The sequence below is a fragment of the Juglans regia genome, chromosome 13 (assembly GCF_001411555.2).
Source record: "Juglans regia cultivar Chandler chromosome 13, Walnut 2.0, whole genome shotgun sequence".
In the NCBI taxonomy this organism is placed as follows: Eukaryota; Viridiplantae; Streptophyta; class Magnoliopsida; order Fagales; family Juglandaceae; genus Juglans; species Juglans regia.
This window is the reverse complement of record NC_049913.1, coordinates 34,898,987-34,916,977: the sequence shown is the minus strand read 5'-3', so window position 1 is coordinate 34,916,977 and position 17,991 is coordinate 34,898,987. Positions and strand designations below refer to the sequence as shown.

Below are 17,991 nucleotides of genomic sequence, written 5' to 3'. Positions count from 1 at the left end.
GGCGACGCTACCCCTCCGATCTCAGCTCCATTCGCGCCGCCGTTAGCCACCACGAGCCCACTGAAGCCGCGGCATTCTTTCTGCCACTGCGCCGTCGTCGCACCACCATTGGCCACATCTTCACATCACTTCATCATCGACCTCTTGTCAACCTATTGGATCCAATCCCAGCTCCGATCCGTCACCGGTGAAGCACATTCATCAACATTTACGTTTTGGGTATTTTTTGCCTTAAACCACCCCTTGTGCCGCCACCCACGGCCAACCTCCACCATCACTAGTTTCACCGACCTCCCTAAATCTTACCTTATCAATTTTGGGTCTTTGTTTGTCTCAGTTGAAAAGTGGGTCTTTGAGACCCACGGCCACAGTGTATTTGACACTGTTCTGTTGCTGTGTTGCCGCCTCTTGCAGCTTTGTGATCCTTCGAAAATTGCTATATAGCACTGTAAGTATTTTTCAAAGAATTCTTGTGAATTTAATGTATTTTTTGCACTAACACATTTCACTGTATTTGAACTGTTGATTGGTTTTGCCGGACTGAGTCCGAGGAGTACAGGAGTCGGATGGATTGGTGATTGGAGTTGTTTGATTGGATTTGATTGGGTTGGTTATTGATGGTTGTTGATTAGTGTCGGTACATGTACATTTCATGATATCATGCATGATCATGTTTGTAAAGGAAAATTGGGTTTTCGTGTATTGCATTCATGTTCATATGTTTATGAAAACTGGGTTTTCATGTGAGAATGGAATTCGGGTGCGTGTGTATCACGACCCCAAGCCGAGATGGGGCATTATCTCGATGGAGCTCCTCTGGTTACTCGAGAGCGGAATATACTGAGTAACGTCCCCTGGATTGTCGCTGGGCGACTCCGTGGTCCTTCTGCTGGCGGGAACTAGAGGATGTCTGGCCATGTACGCGCTGGGCGCGGAACTGGGCATCGCTTGTTGCGTAGTGAGTGCTCGGCCATGAACGCGCTGGGCGCGGAACTGAGCATCGCTACTAAGCCAGGACGTGCGGATGGTCCCTAGGGGAGGCCATGGTGCATAGGGTAATAACGGATTAATTGGCTATTTTCTAATAAAATAGTGAGTTGGATTTTGTGTAAATCATTTTCTGGGAAAATATTTTACGGATTATTTTTGGGCCAAATGAGATTTTGGCGTGTGTTGGAAAATTATCATTTTCGGGAAAAATGATGTTTTGAGAAAAATACATATTTCATCACATGCATGCATGTTGGTTGCATTAAATGCATTTTATTCCTGAGAATTATTTGGGTTATACTTACCTGCAGTATCATTCTGTGGTAACGCAGATTTTGATGCAGATGAGGAGGAGGAGGGCGAGCCTACGGCTCCGCCCGAGGAGTGATCTGGGATCACTGGCTTAGTTATTTTATTTTATTCATTTGTATTTTTGGGCATGTGTCAAACTTTATTTTGGGATGACTGTATAACTATTTAAACCTTTTTATTGATATTTAAATTGTATTTAAATTCTGATACTTAGTAGACTTAATTATCCGCTGTGTTGTTATTGTACACTATGGCATGTACACACACTTGGCACTTTCGTTGAGATGCGTGACCGTGTTGTCATCATCCCGGCATCTCGATTCTCGTATTTCCTTACATGGGGTCGGGGGCGCCACATAAATGATTTTGCTGGAAACATGATTTTTTAGTTTAATGCCTGTTCTGTTGTAATCACAAAGTACTGTTTGTCAATGTTTTCACATTGTTTGCGTTAGAGAAAATTTAAGGCTAGGATTGTAATGAAACTAAGTTCGAGTGAGTCATGTTTGTCAATCTCGACTCGATTATATTGAAATGAAGTTTGAGTTCACGTGACTCGAGATTCGTCTTGAGCTCTTTGGACTGCTCAACCTCAACTCGAATATATACTAGGATATTCCTATGTTTAAACTCGGCTTGAGACTCGACTAAAACAAGAGTCAATTCGACACATTTAACATTTTATAAATTTTCTAATTGTAAGGAACAAAAATCTAAAATCAAGTTTAAAAAACTATGTATAAAAAATACTTTTACTAGTTACTAGAATTATACAATTAATCAGACAAACTTAAAAATTCAAATACATTCTTATTTTTTATTTTTTGATTGATACCAGGTATCCAAAAACAAAATCTCGACTAATCTCCAAAGTGCACAAGTTCTCCACAATAAGTTTTCCGTAAGTGCACATTGAAACCTTATGATAAGGTTCGAATTATGATATTGCACTTAGAACTTTCATGAAGGGAAAGTTCTTCAAGTCTAATTGCCCTTAAAAATTGTTTATAAAGTACAATATCATAATTCGAATCTTAGATCACTGGAGGGAGCTCACCATCACGACGAAGGCCCCTACTACTTGAGCCAGCCCCTAGGGTTTAAAATATTATATATATATTAATTATTAGTTATATGTTATATATTATACAATCCTTTGTTAGTTAGAAATTGAATATTAAATATATCATGTATACTTTAATATATATATACACACACAAACAAATGAGCTAACAAAACCAGTCAAACTTTATACAAATTTGTTTATAAACATTATTGAGTCTAGCAAGTCTTATATACAAGTTTGTACCGTTTAGGTTAGGGACAGTGAGTTAAGAAGAAAATTAAAAATTGAATAAAATATTATTTTTTAATATTATTATTATTTTGAGATTTGAAAAAATTGAATTATTTATTGTATTTTATGTAAGAATTTGTAAAAATTATAATGATAAGATAAGATAAGATGAAATGAGATGAGTTGAGAGTATTTCTCAATCCAAACCTAATAATTGAACCTAATTTATATTTGGAAATGGCCTAATCAATGATCAAATCGAGCCAAATTCAAACTTAACCATGTCAAATTCAATCTCTGTGTCTTAAGGCTTCTTCTTCTTCCTTTTCTTTTTTTTTTTTTTTAATTTTTTAATCCGTTTAATAATCTGTCTTCTCCAAAGGACCTTTTCCTCTTCTTCTTCTTCTATGCTCCCAATTAAGGCATCCTCAAAACTTGTATCACAATGGGAGGGAGAGTCGTGACATAATGTTTTGTATCAGGTGGAGTCTCGATAGGGTTTTCAATCATGCATGCATGGTCCATTAATTGGTATCGATGTAACAGATTGTTTTAAGCATGACTCTGAATGAGATCTTTTGAATTTCCCAATATTGAAAGTAAATTACAACCAAAGGTACGAATCTTATCATGGGTTGTCCAATTCTAGTTACCAGACTCAAAAACAGAAAAATGTTTGCCTAATCAACACTACTGAGAGAGAGAGAGAGAGAGAGAGAGAGAGAGAGAGAGAGGTTGGGAGCTTCTTTGGGTGGTAAAACTAATCAAGAGAGTCCCACCTCATGCCTTTGTCACTTGTCATTGCAAACGACACCAACTTCTTACTAATCCTAAATGATTGATGACTGTACTACTTTCTCCTGCCAAGGATATACGCCTTATGAGAGTCACTGATACAGCTGAAGTTGAAAGTCCTACTTGGCAAATTCTCCATCAAAGACTACCACTGCCACACACAAAACAAGATTGGGAATAACAAATTAAATTACAATATACATTCTTACGCTATCGGTTCAGGCTTCTGTTATGATCAGTAATCTTGCAAGTCTTGCTTATAAAGAATTTAATCACTGTCCTCATCAGCATCTGCATAAAATGGTTGGCTGTTTAGTAAGGCAACGGAGTAGTAGCTTTAGAAAAGTGCAATTAAAAGACTACAGCAACCATTAAACAAGTGACTTGGAAAGGTTTACTTCAATACTTTCTTGGATGTGATAGCAAATTAAATTTCCAAATTCTGCATCACATCCAGAACAGCAAGAAAACTAATTACAATTAAAGAATATCTCACACCACATTTAGCAGCTTTTCTCAGACTAAGAAACAAGGTATCCTTCCTGTATTTGTTTGATTACCAACTCTATATCATATTTCCCATATTGTTTTCAATATTAATGGTATTCTAAGAACTTACCAAAAGAGACACATATAATTAGCTCAGAAAGATTAAGTCAAGCTACTGTATTGGTTTACATAAGGACAAAAATTCTGGGCGCTAATTAGCTTTAGCATAAATCTAACTTACCCTCTTCAAACTCTTCACTCTGACTGTCATCATCACCACCATTATCATCATCTTCTTCATCATCATTATTATCATCTTCTACTTCCTCCTCCTCATCATCATCTTCATCATTATCTTTATCAGTATCTTCAGCATCGTCACCCTTGCTTTCAACTGGAATTTTGGGCTTTGGAGGAGCTACAAAACTGGATGTAGACCTTCTACGTGAACTCTGTACAATATTGCTCATGTCAATGCCTTCAAGTTCTTTTGCTCTTTCCTTTCTCTTTCTAACTTCCTTGATTTCTGAGCATAAGATACCATATCGTGTCAATCATTGAATACAAGTGCATGCAGCTTGGCACCTTTCAGCATGCAAGGGTATACACCTCCACACTCATAAAGACCTTAGCCTAAACGGGCGGACTCAACCAAATGAAAGGAAGAATAATGCCCAAACTAAAGCATTTTTAATGGTATTTGAAGAGAATAATTTTGAACTACTTCTCTAGAACAAAATGAACTACAGTAGCAACAAACAAAATTACTTTTTCTTCATCATTTGGATTAGGTGAGAGGACAACAAAATCATATACATCCTACTGCTGACAAGAAATGATTTCCATAGCCTTCTAGAACATCTTTGTCCTTTTACTAGGTTTCAAAAACATTGTTCAGGAATAAATCATATCAACTTAGTAAGCATACTAATTCACAGTCAAAGATCAAGGATCACACCAGAGATAAGCTAAATAACATCATACCCTTTTCCGAAGGATTTGCGGATAACCCTTCTTTGGATAATATTTCCTCCAACTCCTTTATCAAGTGGGCCTCACGTTTGTTCTCAGGCGCCTGCTTTACTTTCTTGTAAATTGATGGGGGAACACTGTGAAAGAGATCAAAATGTTAAGCCATCAATCTGGACAAAGTTCTACAGCAACAAGTGAGTCAAATAAGAAAAACCTCATTCCACACGATTTGATAACTGATTTCAGATGCTCCACACGTTTCCCATATGCAGGATTTGAAACTTCTTTCTTCTGCATTTTTTGGGGAAAAAATGTGCTTCAACAAAGAGTATTTTATTTGATCACTTTTAGGAGCTGGAAAAATAAGAAAGATAACCTTCACAGGTTTCTCTTCAGATGATTCAGAGTGACCATTTTCAGAGACATTTCCACCATCTTCTGCATCACTATTTTCCTCTGGTATTGTTTCTGCAGCCTTCCTCCGCTTCCTGCTAGATATGTTGGTCTCCTTTACAGGTCTTCCACGTTTTTTAACATCAGTGTTCCGCACCTTTCCTTTTGGAATGCTTTTCTTTCTAGGTTTCACTTCTTCATCTTCGTCTTCCCCATCATCCTTGCTGTCTGATGAATCAGAACTCTCATCACTGCCGACCGTTTTGGATGCTTTCCTCTCGGAATTTTTCTTAACATTTTTCTTGACAATACTTGCAAGTTTTTCTTCAGAAGGTTCACAAGATTTCAATACCTGATATATGATAAAGAAGGTGAACGCAACGTTAGACTGTCTGAGGTGCTTTTAGAAGTTAATGATCCAACATATTTACCCACGTCATCTAATTGCTGACTTATGAACTTTTTATAGGAGTCGAGAGTATATTTCTCAAGTTCAAGATCTTCCTCCAGAAGTCGACGAAGTCCAGCCATCGTAACCTTCCTGAAGACAAAAACAGATTTTTTTTTTTTTTTTTTTTTGGGATGAAAATGGAAAATGAAGAAACAATGTAAATGAGTACCAAAATGTACCGAATAAAGTGGTTTAGGCTATGATGAATGTCAAAAGTAAATTGATGCAATAGCTGAATTTGGAAACAAATCTGCAGGATCAAGCAACGTACTCAGAATTAGCTTTGATGTAAGAAGATCTTTTTCTAATAGCTTTCTTTATCGTGCTCTCACTTGGAACCTCTTTATTTTCACTGCCTTTAGCTTCCTCGTGTTCAACTTTGGTTGTTTTATGTCCTGTCAAAAGACCCATAACTGGAGAGTCTTCTGAGTCCTTTACATCTTTCTTGGAATGAAGACCCTCTGATGAATCTGCCACTTCTCTCTTCACGTGTTTTTCCCCCATCTCCCCAGACGTCTTAGAGGCATTGTCAGAATCAGCACCATCTAAGCACTAGCATTTAGAATAGAACAAAACATTTAGCCAATCATAAAGCAATGACATTTACACCCCTCCCAACAATTAAAATCCATACACAATATTTGTATCAATGATTAGAATTGAGACAAAATTGAAAACATATAAATCCAAATGCAGTGAACTATCTATCATGCTGACAAGGCAACTCTCCAGTTCTACACAGGGTTAACCAACAAGCAATATAAAAACCAAAGGCCTACCAGTCCACTAGAATTTGCCACTATTTGACTACTCTTTGCTTATGCAGCTTATTAAGTTGGAGTATAAAATATTAGATTCATTAGAACCCTTGCAGAATCTTTCCAAGCGATACACGACAACAGATACATAACAAAGAATTAAAAATTATATTAATAGTATTAATAATACTAATTATAATCAAAGATGGTAAATACTGGGTTCCGACCATTGAATGCATTTGGAATGTTACAATAAAAAATGTATAAGACATGAAAATTGTATGACGATATCTAGTAGACTCAAATATACCTAAGCTAAACAAGCATGAACACATCCACACAGGCAAAATCATTGACCTTCTTTGGCAAGCCTTGTATATCAATCATCAGTGGTCTCTACAAAGTCTTTATGGAGTTTCTTAGGCTAATGTAACCAAATGTAAAAAGGCATTTTCCAACCTCAAATGATGTACCACAAGGACGGTCAACCCTTTCCCAAACTTCTGTGCTTTTCTCTGTCAATCCCCTAGGTGCACTGACTGGTTTACAGAATTCATAACCAAATGGGAAGCCTCAAGAGCTTTAACTTGAGTCAATCAACTTGATCTATACTTGTATATATTGTACATTTTTTATTAAAAAAGTCTGTTGAGTGTGTTAAATCTTTTTCCTTTTCATAATTTTTCATAAGACTGGCTGATCCAACTTCCTCATTTCTCCAGCATTGTTAAATCGTATTCAGTTTTCCCAACAAGTAAAAGGTTTGATTTTTTTTTTTTATTTAAAAAACTGTGTTATATGCAATGTACTGAGGGATACCTACTTGATTTTTCCTCTCCTTATTTTCTCTCCACACACTTTTTCTGTTTTTTTTCGTCTGTGTTTTGGTTGGTGATGCTGTTCATGGGAGGTTGAGTGAGGGATGATTGCAAGTATGAGTAGGAATACAAGCATGTTGAATGCTGTCATTATTGATCGTAAATTCTTTGAGGTAGTTAGAACTGGGCGATGGGTGAACATTACAGAAAGGGGGTGGAACCTGGTGAGGAGTCTTCACTTGGAGCTAGCCTCGGCATGGTGGTTCACTAAAGCTCTGGAGGACTGCTTGAAGATGGGAGGAAGGGAGTTTTATTCAGCACACAGAGAAGGAGACAGGGGCTTCATAGCCCAGAGATGCTCTGGGGGGGAGGGGGGGAGAAATCTGGTGGAGGTCTTGAGGGAGGCAGGAAGAGAAGTCTATGTAGCTGGGCAGGCACCTCCAATGGTGGTACCAACGTCGGCAGCTCAACCCTCGAAATTGTACATGGAGGCGCTGCAGAAACCTTGTACTCGAGGTCCTGCTAGTCTTGGCACAAGACGTGCTGTCGCCGTATATGCAGAGGAGAAGTGTAAGGGTGGTGGTGGCAGTGGCAGTGGCAATGGCAGGGATGATGTTGGCCTTAATAAGGAAAACTTACTGAGGGCTCTGTCAGTGATGCAAAATCAATTGAATGAGATGCAAACTAATCTAGTTGGCTTGATACGAGTGGTAGAGGAAGATAAAGGGGAAGAGGTGATAGGATGCATGTTGAAGGATTTGCAGAAGGGATTGAAACGGTGTGTAAAGGGTGTAAACGAAGGGGATGTGGGCTTGGGCCATGGGCCTGCTGAAGGCTGGGTTGGAGGTTTGGGCTCAAAATAGGAGGCTGGGCCTACGGGAGGGCTGGGCTTGGGGAAAGGCCCACTACGAGTATGGAGGCCTGTGAGCCGAAATTCGTGTATTTGGCGTTTTGGGGGACAAGAAAGGGGCTAGCACGACGACTCCAAAGCCTATGCCGACGGCGCCACCACTGGCACAAAAAATGTCGCCGATCCTTGGCGAGTCTTCTAGTGGTGCAACGATGCCGGTGTTGTCACCGGAGAGGGAGGAGGGAGTCCTCGAAAGGGCCTATAATGCCGATGGTCATGTCGTGGAGGTAAAGGGGTTTTGGGAGCCATGCTGTTGGAGGGAGAGGTGCCACTGGTTCTAGATATGCCGGAGTGTTCGAGTGTGTTGTTGGGTGGTAGGTTGTCCCAAAACCTGCCGATGGAGGGAGGGGAGCCACTATTTGAGGAAGACTTGAAGGTTCTGGAGGGTGCCGATGGAGGGAGGGGAGCCACTATTTGAGGAAGACTTGAAGGTTCTGGAGGGGGAAGGAGGTGGAGATGGGGGAGGTGGAAGGGGACGATGCACTGGTTCTTTTCAACCCATCTACAGCAGAGGTGGAGTCCAAAGGGGAGGATCCTTCACCGATACGTATTATGCCACCTCTACCTACTGATTGGGTATTAAAAAAGCTGGAGGAACTGCAGAGTGGTGGGGATTTCGTGTAAAGGATATGCTGACCAGTTTAGGGCATTGTTAATAGCCATAGAGGCAGGTCATCTACAATAGGGAAAAGGACCAAAAAGAAGCAAGGAGTTGAAACGACTTGATTGGTCCATTAACTATGATGGAAAGGAGAGGAGTGCAAGTCGTGGTAGGAATAAAGGGAGAGCTGGATTTGTTGTTAAATGAAGCCCAAAATTCTGATTTGGAACGTTAGGGGGTTGAATGAGATCAATAAACGCCTCCGAATAAGATCATTGTTAAGACAATGCAAGATGCACATTATTTGTTTGCAGGAAACGAAGTTAAAGATCATTGCAAGAAGAACTATTTGGAGTATTTGGAGCTGCCAATATGTAGGATGGACATACTTACCTTCTAAGGGGGTTTCGGGTGGAATTTTGATCATGTGAGACAAGAGGGTAATGGAGAACATTGATGAATTTGTGGGAGATTACTCAATGGGAGTTTCCTTTAATAATTCTGTAGATGGCTTTGAATGGGCCTTTGCTGGGGTTTATGGCCCTAACTTAGATAGTGAACGATGGTTGCTTTGGGATGAGCTCAAAGGCCTGCGTACTTGGTGGGATGTTTCGTGGTGTATTGGTGGGGATTTCAATTTGACAAGATTTCTTAGTGAAAGATCGGGGGAGGGGCGACAAACTCAAGCTATGGTAGACTTCTTAGATTTTATTTTCGAACTAGAACTCATGGACTTACCACTCATGGGAGGTGACTAAACTTGGTCTAACAACCAAGCCTAGTCAAGATTGGACAGATTCTTCATTTCTCCTTCATGGGAAATACAATTTCCAAAGTTATGTCAAAAAAGACTTCCTCAGGTATGCTCTGATCACTTTCTCATAGTGTTAGATTGTGGAGGAATTTCAAGGGGTAGAAGACTATTCAAATTTGAGAATATGTGGTTGAAAGCGGAGGGGTTTGTGGAATTGGTTAAACAATGGTGGAATCCATATCAACTAAAGGGCACCCCGAGCAAGGTCTTGGCTGGAAAATTGAAAGTTTTGAAGGTAGATTTGAAGATATGGAATGAACAGGTATTTAGTAATGTAACATTACAAAAGAAGAATCTCCTTCAGGAATTGCAAAGCCTGGAGGGTGTGGAAGAAGAGAATGAACACAAAGGTCAAGTTGTCTTAGAGATAGAAAGGTTGATATTGATGGAGGAGATCTCGTGGAGGCAAAAGTCAAGGGCATTGTGGCTTAGGGAGGGGGATAAATGTACAAAGTTTTTTCATCGAGTTGCAAACTCACATAGGAGGTTTAATGCCATTAAATCCATGACTATTGATGGAGGTTTATCATCAGATCAAGCAACAATTAGAGAGCATGTTGCTGGACACTTTGAACAATTGTTGACGGAACCGTATGCGTGGAGACCAAAGGTAGATGGTCTAGCTTTTGAGGCCATTGATCATAACAGTATGGTCAGGTTAGAGAGACCATTTGAAGAGGAAGAGGTACGAATAGTGATCAGAAAAATGAAGAAGGATAAAGCGCCGGTTCGGATGGTTTCACTATGGCATTTTTCTAAACTTGTTGGAAGGTGGTGGAAGAGGAGATTATGCAGGTTTTTCAGGAATTCTTTTCGTTTGGAAAATTTGATAGAAGTTTAAATGCTACTTTTATTGCACTTGTTCCTAAAAAGGTAGGTGCAAGATTTCAAGCCTATTAGCCTTGTGGGCAGTATGTATAAAATAATTGCCAAGGTTCTTGCCAACAGGATGAACACTGTTATGGATAAGATTATTTCAAAATTCCAAAATGCATTTGTGAGAGGTAGACAAATTTTGGACTCGATTATTATAGCTAATGAATGCTTGGATAGCAAACTTAAGTCGGGAGTACTGGGTATCTTATGTAAACTAGACATGGAGAAGGTCTATGACCACGTCAACAGGAATTTTCTATTCTATTTGCTAAGTAGATGTGGTTTTGGGAAAAGATGGCAGGGGTGGATGAAGCATTGTGTGAAAATGACTCGGTTCTCGATTTTGGTAAATGGTGATCCTGTAGGTTTCTTTAATAGTTCGCGAGAGTTACGACAAGGTGATCCACTATCACCACTATTATTTGTGCTTGTGATGGAGGCTCTTAGTAGAATGGTGTTGGCGGCGGTAGAGGGGGGGTTTTTTTTAGGATTCTCAGCGGGGGCTGCTAACCATGACTCCCACCATTATTTCTCATCTATTATTTGCAGATGATACGTTGTTGTTTTGTAATAATGAGGCAGGACATTCCATCTTTAAAGGCCATCTTGCTATGTTTTGAAGTGGCATCCGGATTGAAGATAAACCTTGCTAAAACATAGATGGTTGCGGTGGGTGAGGTGAGAAATATTAGAGGATTGGCCAACATGTTGGGGTGTGTGGTTTCTTCGCTGCCAATGAAGTATCTTGGTCTGCCATTGGGAGCAACTTTCAAAGCGAAGACAATTTGGGAGGAGGTGTTAAAAAAATTAGAGCGTAAGTTAGCCGAGTGGAAAAGGTTATACTTATCGAAAGGGGGGCGAATCACACTTACAGAAAGCACTCTTTCCAACCTTCCCACATATTTCTTGTCTTTATTCCCCCTTCCGGTGAGCATTGCAACTAGGATTGAGAAACACCAGCACGATTTTCTGTGGAGTGGCATGGATGATGAGTTTAAATTTCATCTAGTTGGTTGGGATAGTGTGTACTCCTTTGAGAGATGGTGGGTTGGAGATCTATAATATGAGGTTCTTCACTAAGGCTCTATTAAGGAAATGGTTGTGGCGTTATAATCATGAGAGGGAAGCCTTATGGAAAGGGGTGATTGATGCGAAGTATGGGTGTGCAAGAGCGGATTGGTGTTCTAATGAGGGGAGGGGGGCTTACGGGGTAGGGTTGTGCAAGTACATAAGGCAAGGGTGGGGGGATTACTTGGGTAACACTAGGCTATGTTTGGGAGATGGCAACAGAATTAGCTTTTGGGAGGATGTGTGGGTAGGAGATTTGGCTCTTAAAGATGCTTATCCTAAAATTTTCAAAATTGCACGAGATAAAGAAGTTATGGTGGCTGATGTGAAGGCAATTAGTCAAGGTTCACAGGTGTGGAATATCAACCTCATTAGGGAGGTACAAGATTGGGAAGTGAGTGTGCTGAAGGAGCTCTTCAACTTGCTATACAACACTATTGGGGTTCCAGCTGAAGACATGATGGAATGGAGACCTTCTAAGAAAAGGAAATTCTCGGTTCGCTCTTTTTATGATATACTTTCAGCTCAAACTAGGCCCAATTTCCCGTGGAAAAACATATGGAGGAGTAAAGCACCTCCCAAGGCTGCATTCTTTGTTTGGATAGCAGCTCTAGGGAAGATCCTAACCATTGATAATCTAAGGAGGGGAATTATTATTATGGCCTGATGTTGTATGTGTAGAAATAGTGGGGAATCAGTAGACCACTTACTACTACACTGTAATTATGCAAGGGACGTATGGAATTATTTCTTCAGTAGTATAGGACTAGCTTGGGTAATGCCGGGAATGGTGGTGGAACTAATAGCTAGCAGGAGAGGGATTGCAGGGACACCATAGATTGTAGCAGTATGGAAGATGGTTCCTATTTGTATTTTTTGATGTATTTGGAGAGAACGGAATGATAGACTTTTTGAGAATCATGAACTTTCCTTGGAGGATTTTAGGAGATTTTTTTGGAAGACTTTATTTATGTGGGTCATTGCTCTAGAGTTAAATGGTCTCAGCTTCCATAACTTTCTTGTAATAGTTTCAATTTCTTAATTTGGTGTACTCATATGTATACCTCCGGTGTACTTAGGTTATGTCTATCTTTATCAATACAACTACTTATTACTTATCAAAGAAATAATAATTTTTCATAAGTTAGGGACTATTGATATGAAAAAAGGGTAAATTTTTCAAGAAAAAGGATAAATAGTCCACATGGAGCATACAAGAGAAAAAAGTAAAGAGATCAAGAAAGTTCTGGGAACTAGAACAAGAAAGTACGAAATGTGCAACCATTCAGTGGTGCAAAGTTCCGAAAGGATTAAGCCAAAGATCCACACATTCTTCACTTACTCATTGAAGCAACGGTCATTTCTTGCCTATGGTGGTATCTTTGGAGGGAGAGGAATGATAGAAGTTTTGAAGATCGCGAATGGTCAATGGACAAGAATAGAGCTTTCTTCCTTAACACTTTACTCCATTGGTTGATTGTATTAGACTTCAATGGTCTGAATATCCATGAATTCCTTGTATCCCTAGTCAATCATGCCTAAGTGTTGCTCTTGTATACGTCCCGTGTATCTGGGTTATGCCTAGTTCTTGTCAATAAAACTCTTATTTACTGATCAAACAAAATTTCTTTCTCCAAATGCACCACATTTTTTTTAATCAGTAAATAGGAATTTTATTGATGACTCTCCAAACGCACGACATTAAACATATTGGAATTATTTTCCACAATGTATTGGTATGATGGCTATTGAATCTCCCTTTTCAACACTCCAAGACACAATTTGAGGCATAATCCAAATTAATCAAAAATAAAAAGAGTAAGGTAGAGCAATAGATAGTTTTTTTTTTTATATAAGTAAGGTAGAGCAAGAGATAGTTGAATGATTCTGGTACAATATTTGGTGTGATGATGTTGCCTTCAAGAATGCTTTCCCTTCTCTTTATAGGATTGCGTTGGATAAGGGTGTCTCAGTGGCTGACAACATGTACATTTCTACTAGTTCTCTTCAATGGTCTGTGAGGTTTATTAGAGCCGTCCAAGATGGGAGGTGGGGGGTATTGCTGAATTTTACAGCGCGTATACTGGACGGGAGGATAGGTTGCTTTGGACTCATTTGGGGAAAAATAACTTCTCGGTCAAATCCTATTATAAGGTTATGTCGACCCATTCTTCCATTGCTTTCTCGTGGAAGTGCATTTGGAGGAGTAATGTTCCTCTCAAGATTGTTTTCTTTGGCTGATTGGCCTCCCATGGGAAAATATTCACAACCCATCTCAACTCATCGTATCTTGTCTCATCTAATCATTACAATTTTTCTAAATTCTCATACAAAATAAAATAAACAATTCAACTTTTTCAAATTCCAAAATAAAAATAATATTAAAAATATATATTCTAACAATATTTTATTCAACTTTCAATTTTTATTTCAACTCATCTCATCTCATCTGTGAAAACAAACGAGGCTTTAATGACTTTTATGTTGTTTTTCATAGCGCTTAGCTTGTAATTAGGTTCATCTCCTGTATACTTCCTATGTACTTGGGCCTTGCCTAATTATGTGGATCAATAAATTATACAATAAATTATTCTTACTTATCAAAAAAATTCCTCTTCCACATGTAATACCAATTTAGCACAAATATTAATCACTTTCGCACATTTTCCAACATAAGGATCTTCCCTGAAACGGCCGTCCAAAAAAGGAAAGCCACCCTCAAAATGGATTTAGTCGGCCATAAATGAATGGAAAAGACCTTTTTTTTTTTATAAGTAAAATGAATGGAAAAGAACCATTGTGGGGAGTTGAAGCATTGTAGAACGATCTAATTTTAAACACCCATTTCTCAAACAAACGGCATAAATTGATTAAAAAATACAAAAATTTCCACCTCCTAATTGTGAGGCAATCTAATAAAATCTACATCCCACTGGTATGAGTCATTAACATACTAAAGGTGCTACCACAGAAGCATATTTGGCACACACAATATTGTATTAACTATGAGATGGTTACCTTGAGAGATTGAACTCCATGCCATATATCATTCCAAAACCTTATCCTAGAAATGTCTCCCACCCATTTTTAATTCACCGAGAAAACCCCACTTATCCTTGGTGGATATTCTTTCATAGACCAACCTCATATGTCCAATTAAGCTCATTGAACAATATCTGCCCCAAGAGCTAGCATATTGGCATCCACCCCATACTGCCACAACCATTTTCCCAACAAACCTCCATCAAACTACCTTTCGGATATCCAAACCTCAATTGGACATTGAAGAATACATGGTTGACCAATTAATCCGGTGAGATTTAGGTCCCTCCCCATACCACCCCAAAGAAAATCCCTTTGTACTTCCTCTCAAGGATTACCAACTTTAGGAAAATTAGATAAGGAAACTTAAATCAATGTACCCAAGCCACTTTTAGACAAGTAAAGTCTCTTCTGGCCAGTCAAATAGCACTCCATCTTTTCAAGAATGTCATCCCATGATTAAGCCTTAAAAGAAGCTCCTAGAGAAAGACCAAGACATCATTTGTAAAGATACAAAAGCAAGTCAAAGATATCATGGTGCACAATCTGGTTCATGTTCCTAAGGTCAACCTCTCACCATCTAATCAGCTTTGTCAACCAACTCCAATTCTTTTTCTGGTGTTACTATCATGGTTTTATTTCCCTTTACATTAATTTGTATTCTTGAAAAATGACACAAAATAAGATACAATATCATGAAACAACTCGCCTACATTCGGACATAATTCAAAGCTGAATGGAACGCATACCAATTGTAAACTTTTCTACCCAAAAATAATGTATTTCAATTATAAGAGAATGAAAATTTCCTAAATCCAAAGAGATACCTCCAATAAGCATTGCTTTACAAGTCTCTTATGCACATCCAAAGCATATGGCTCCAACCCCAAGTCTTTCTCTAACAATCTCCGTACCCCCTCAAATGTCAAAGAACTGCATTTCAAAAACAATTTCATAAGTAACTCAGCTTTTGAATAACCCACGACACACTCGAGTCACAAAATTCTCGCTAATATACTAATGAAACAATATAAAGCAAATAGATTGCTTCCACTATCATGCAAAAAAAGAAAGTTAAAAAGTTAATCAATGAGTGATATAAACCAATAATTGAATTCATTACCATCAACACAATCAGTAAATTCTTCATATATGGCAAAGAATCATATGCATAAAAAATTGACTTACAACAAAATTCTTCCATCTAAATTTGGGGCATATGAAATACACCAAAAATTGGGCAAGATTACTGACCTACAGTAGTCAGTAATTCTGTTTGTGAGTTGTTTATTATCAGCAGTGTCATAATTCCTGTGTGCTTGGGTTGTTTCCCTTTGTGTTTCGGACCAACTTACCTTGCTTATAAATAAAAATTACCTACATTTCTTTTTCACAAAAAACAAAATCTAACCATTGATAATATACATACATACATGTGCATCTAATATATGTTTGTATGTGTGCGTGTATGTGTGTATCTTGTTATTATGGAAAAGGCAACGGGAAACAACAAGGGAGCTAAATAAATATAAGCGAGCAAACAAGAATTTTGTGTGCTTCTGCAAAAAGCTTATGGCACTCCCAAACAAGTACAAGAAATAGACATCTAATCAAACAGCAATAGAAAGGTACGCTCCAATAAGAAATTTAAACTATTATACAATCTTCAAAACCCCGCAGAGTTATATTTCACATGAACATACTTCTATGTTAATTCTGATCCTATATGCCTCTATATTCCCGAATAGAGCCCAGAACAAGGAAATCCTTCAAAACCCTGAAATTAAATGTACGCATAGAACTCCTAATCAATATTCTGCAAAATAACTATTGCTACTACCGCACGCTCGCACATACAGAGACCTCCTATTGACCACAAGACTCTTACTATCAATTAAAACAAAACACCACAAAATTAGAACGAAAAACACTGTTTCTTCATCGCCAAACTACGGCGTTTTGAGAATCTCACAGCCGAGAAATTAGCCTGTCTAGTATAACAACAATTGATTACGACACGAGAACGACATATAGAAGGATGGAGAGAGAGAGAGTACTCAGATTGTTCTTTGAAGTGTGCAACGCGTGAGCCCATAGCGTCTTTGATCTGGGACTCGATATCGTGTGCCACGCCCTTGGCTTCTTTCGTAGGGGTCTCGATATCTTGTGCCGCCTCCGCCATTCTCTCTGTGTAGATAAGACTGACTATGGAGTCAGCTAGTGTTTCGAAGTTCGAACTACAACAGGTCTCTGTGCTTAAAACCTTGGAACGAAGGAAAGGGAAGAAGAGAGGGATTATTAATGTGTATCTACGGTAATATAATTCTGTGTGCTTCTTATGGATTCGAGCCGTAGGATGAGTCTACTTCATTAACGAGCCAAGTTTTTCAAATTTTAGTCAACCTCCAACCTACGATCCTGTCAGCACTCACCCAAAGTCACGTGACATCGCCGTACAACCACCGCATGTTGTTTGGATGGCAATCTTCCATAAACATTTGAGCTATTTTGACTGTTCATTTTAGTCGGATTTTTTTTTTTTTTGCCTGATTCGAAACTTGGATACTTGGGTTTTGGTTTCAATTTTTGGCTCGGATCAAATCAAGGTTGGAACCCGCGTTACAAAATATAAAATCAAACTTATATGATCAGGGTCTGAGTATGAAATCGATTTCGAATTGAAAATTCGATACCCAAATTTATATATATTTTAAAAAAAATATCTTCATTCCCCACCAGTGCTACTCTTTTATCTCTTTCTGAAAGCTAGGGTTTCCACCCCCTCTTTTACCTCTTTTAAAGATATCCCAATTTTATTAAATGTCTTTACTTATGACGGAAGAAAACCGTAATTACAACAGGATACCTGAGATTACATATAATCTGAATGTCCACAAACAGGTATCAAAATGAAATGCAAAAACATAAAAACTAACAAGAACCACTAACCATACTACACAAAGAACACACATCAAATAAAAAAGACGAGTGCATGCTACCAAAACCTGCGAGACAAAAGTAATAACAAACTTGCAAGCAAAGTGTTATTGATATTGTATAACTGGTAAACCTGCTTGATCCACTCGAATTGATGTCCTAATGCCTTTTGGAAGATTGTCTCTTGTGTTGAATGAAAACTTTATACCTCTAGTCCCCAATTTGGCTAATCTGTCTGTAACGTGGTTGGTTTCTCTAAAGGAATGAGAAATACGTATCATCATTGAACAAGTCGTCTCTCATTCCATGGCTCTCTACCACATCTCAAAAGTTGTATATGTATCTCTCTCTCTCTCTCTCTCTCTTCTTCGAGTTCCTAAGGCTGTTGTTCTACATTATCGAGATCCATAGAAGTTCTCAATGTGTCAGGAACCAGCTCCATTGTCTTAGATAGAAAGCATGAACTAT

General features: G+C 38.6%; 1 protein-coding gene across 1 annotated transcript; it reads right to left on the bottom strand.

Moving 5' to 3' along the window:
• Positions 1-3,146: 3,146 nt before the first annotated feature.
• Positions 3,147-16,874, bottom strand: LOC108988345 (glutamic acid-rich protein). Its single transcript, XM_018961584.2, has 9 exons — positions 16,644-16,874; positions 15,414-15,519; positions 5,971-6,251; positions 5,684-5,789; positions 5,232-5,600; positions 5,070-5,146; positions 4,868-4,992; positions 4,125-4,409; positions 3,147-3,685 (listed from the first exon to the last, which is right to left on the bottom strand). Exons 1-9 carry the CDS (start codon positions 16,766-16,768, stop codon positions 3,663-3,665), a joined length of 1,497 nt encoding a protein of 498 aa, XP_018817129.1. The 5' UTR covers positions 16,769-16,874; the 3' UTR covers positions 3,147-3,662.
• Positions 16,875-17,991: the final 1,117 nt, after the last annotated feature.

Bases quoted from the DNA above. Each gene is read 5' to 3' on its own strand.
- LOC108988345 (XM_018961584.2), bottom strand. From the start codon at position 16,768: ATGGCGGAGGCGGCACAAGATATCGAGACCCCTACGAAAGAAGCCAAG. The intron at 15,520-16,643 runs GTACTCTCTCTC...TTTGAAATGCAG, and splicing joins CACTTCAAAGAACAATCTGA to TTCTTTGACATTTGAGGGGG. The intron at 5,790-5,970 runs GTACGTTGCTTG...TTTTGTCTTCAG, and splicing joins TACATCAAAGCTAATTCTGA to GAAGGTTACGATGGCTGGAC.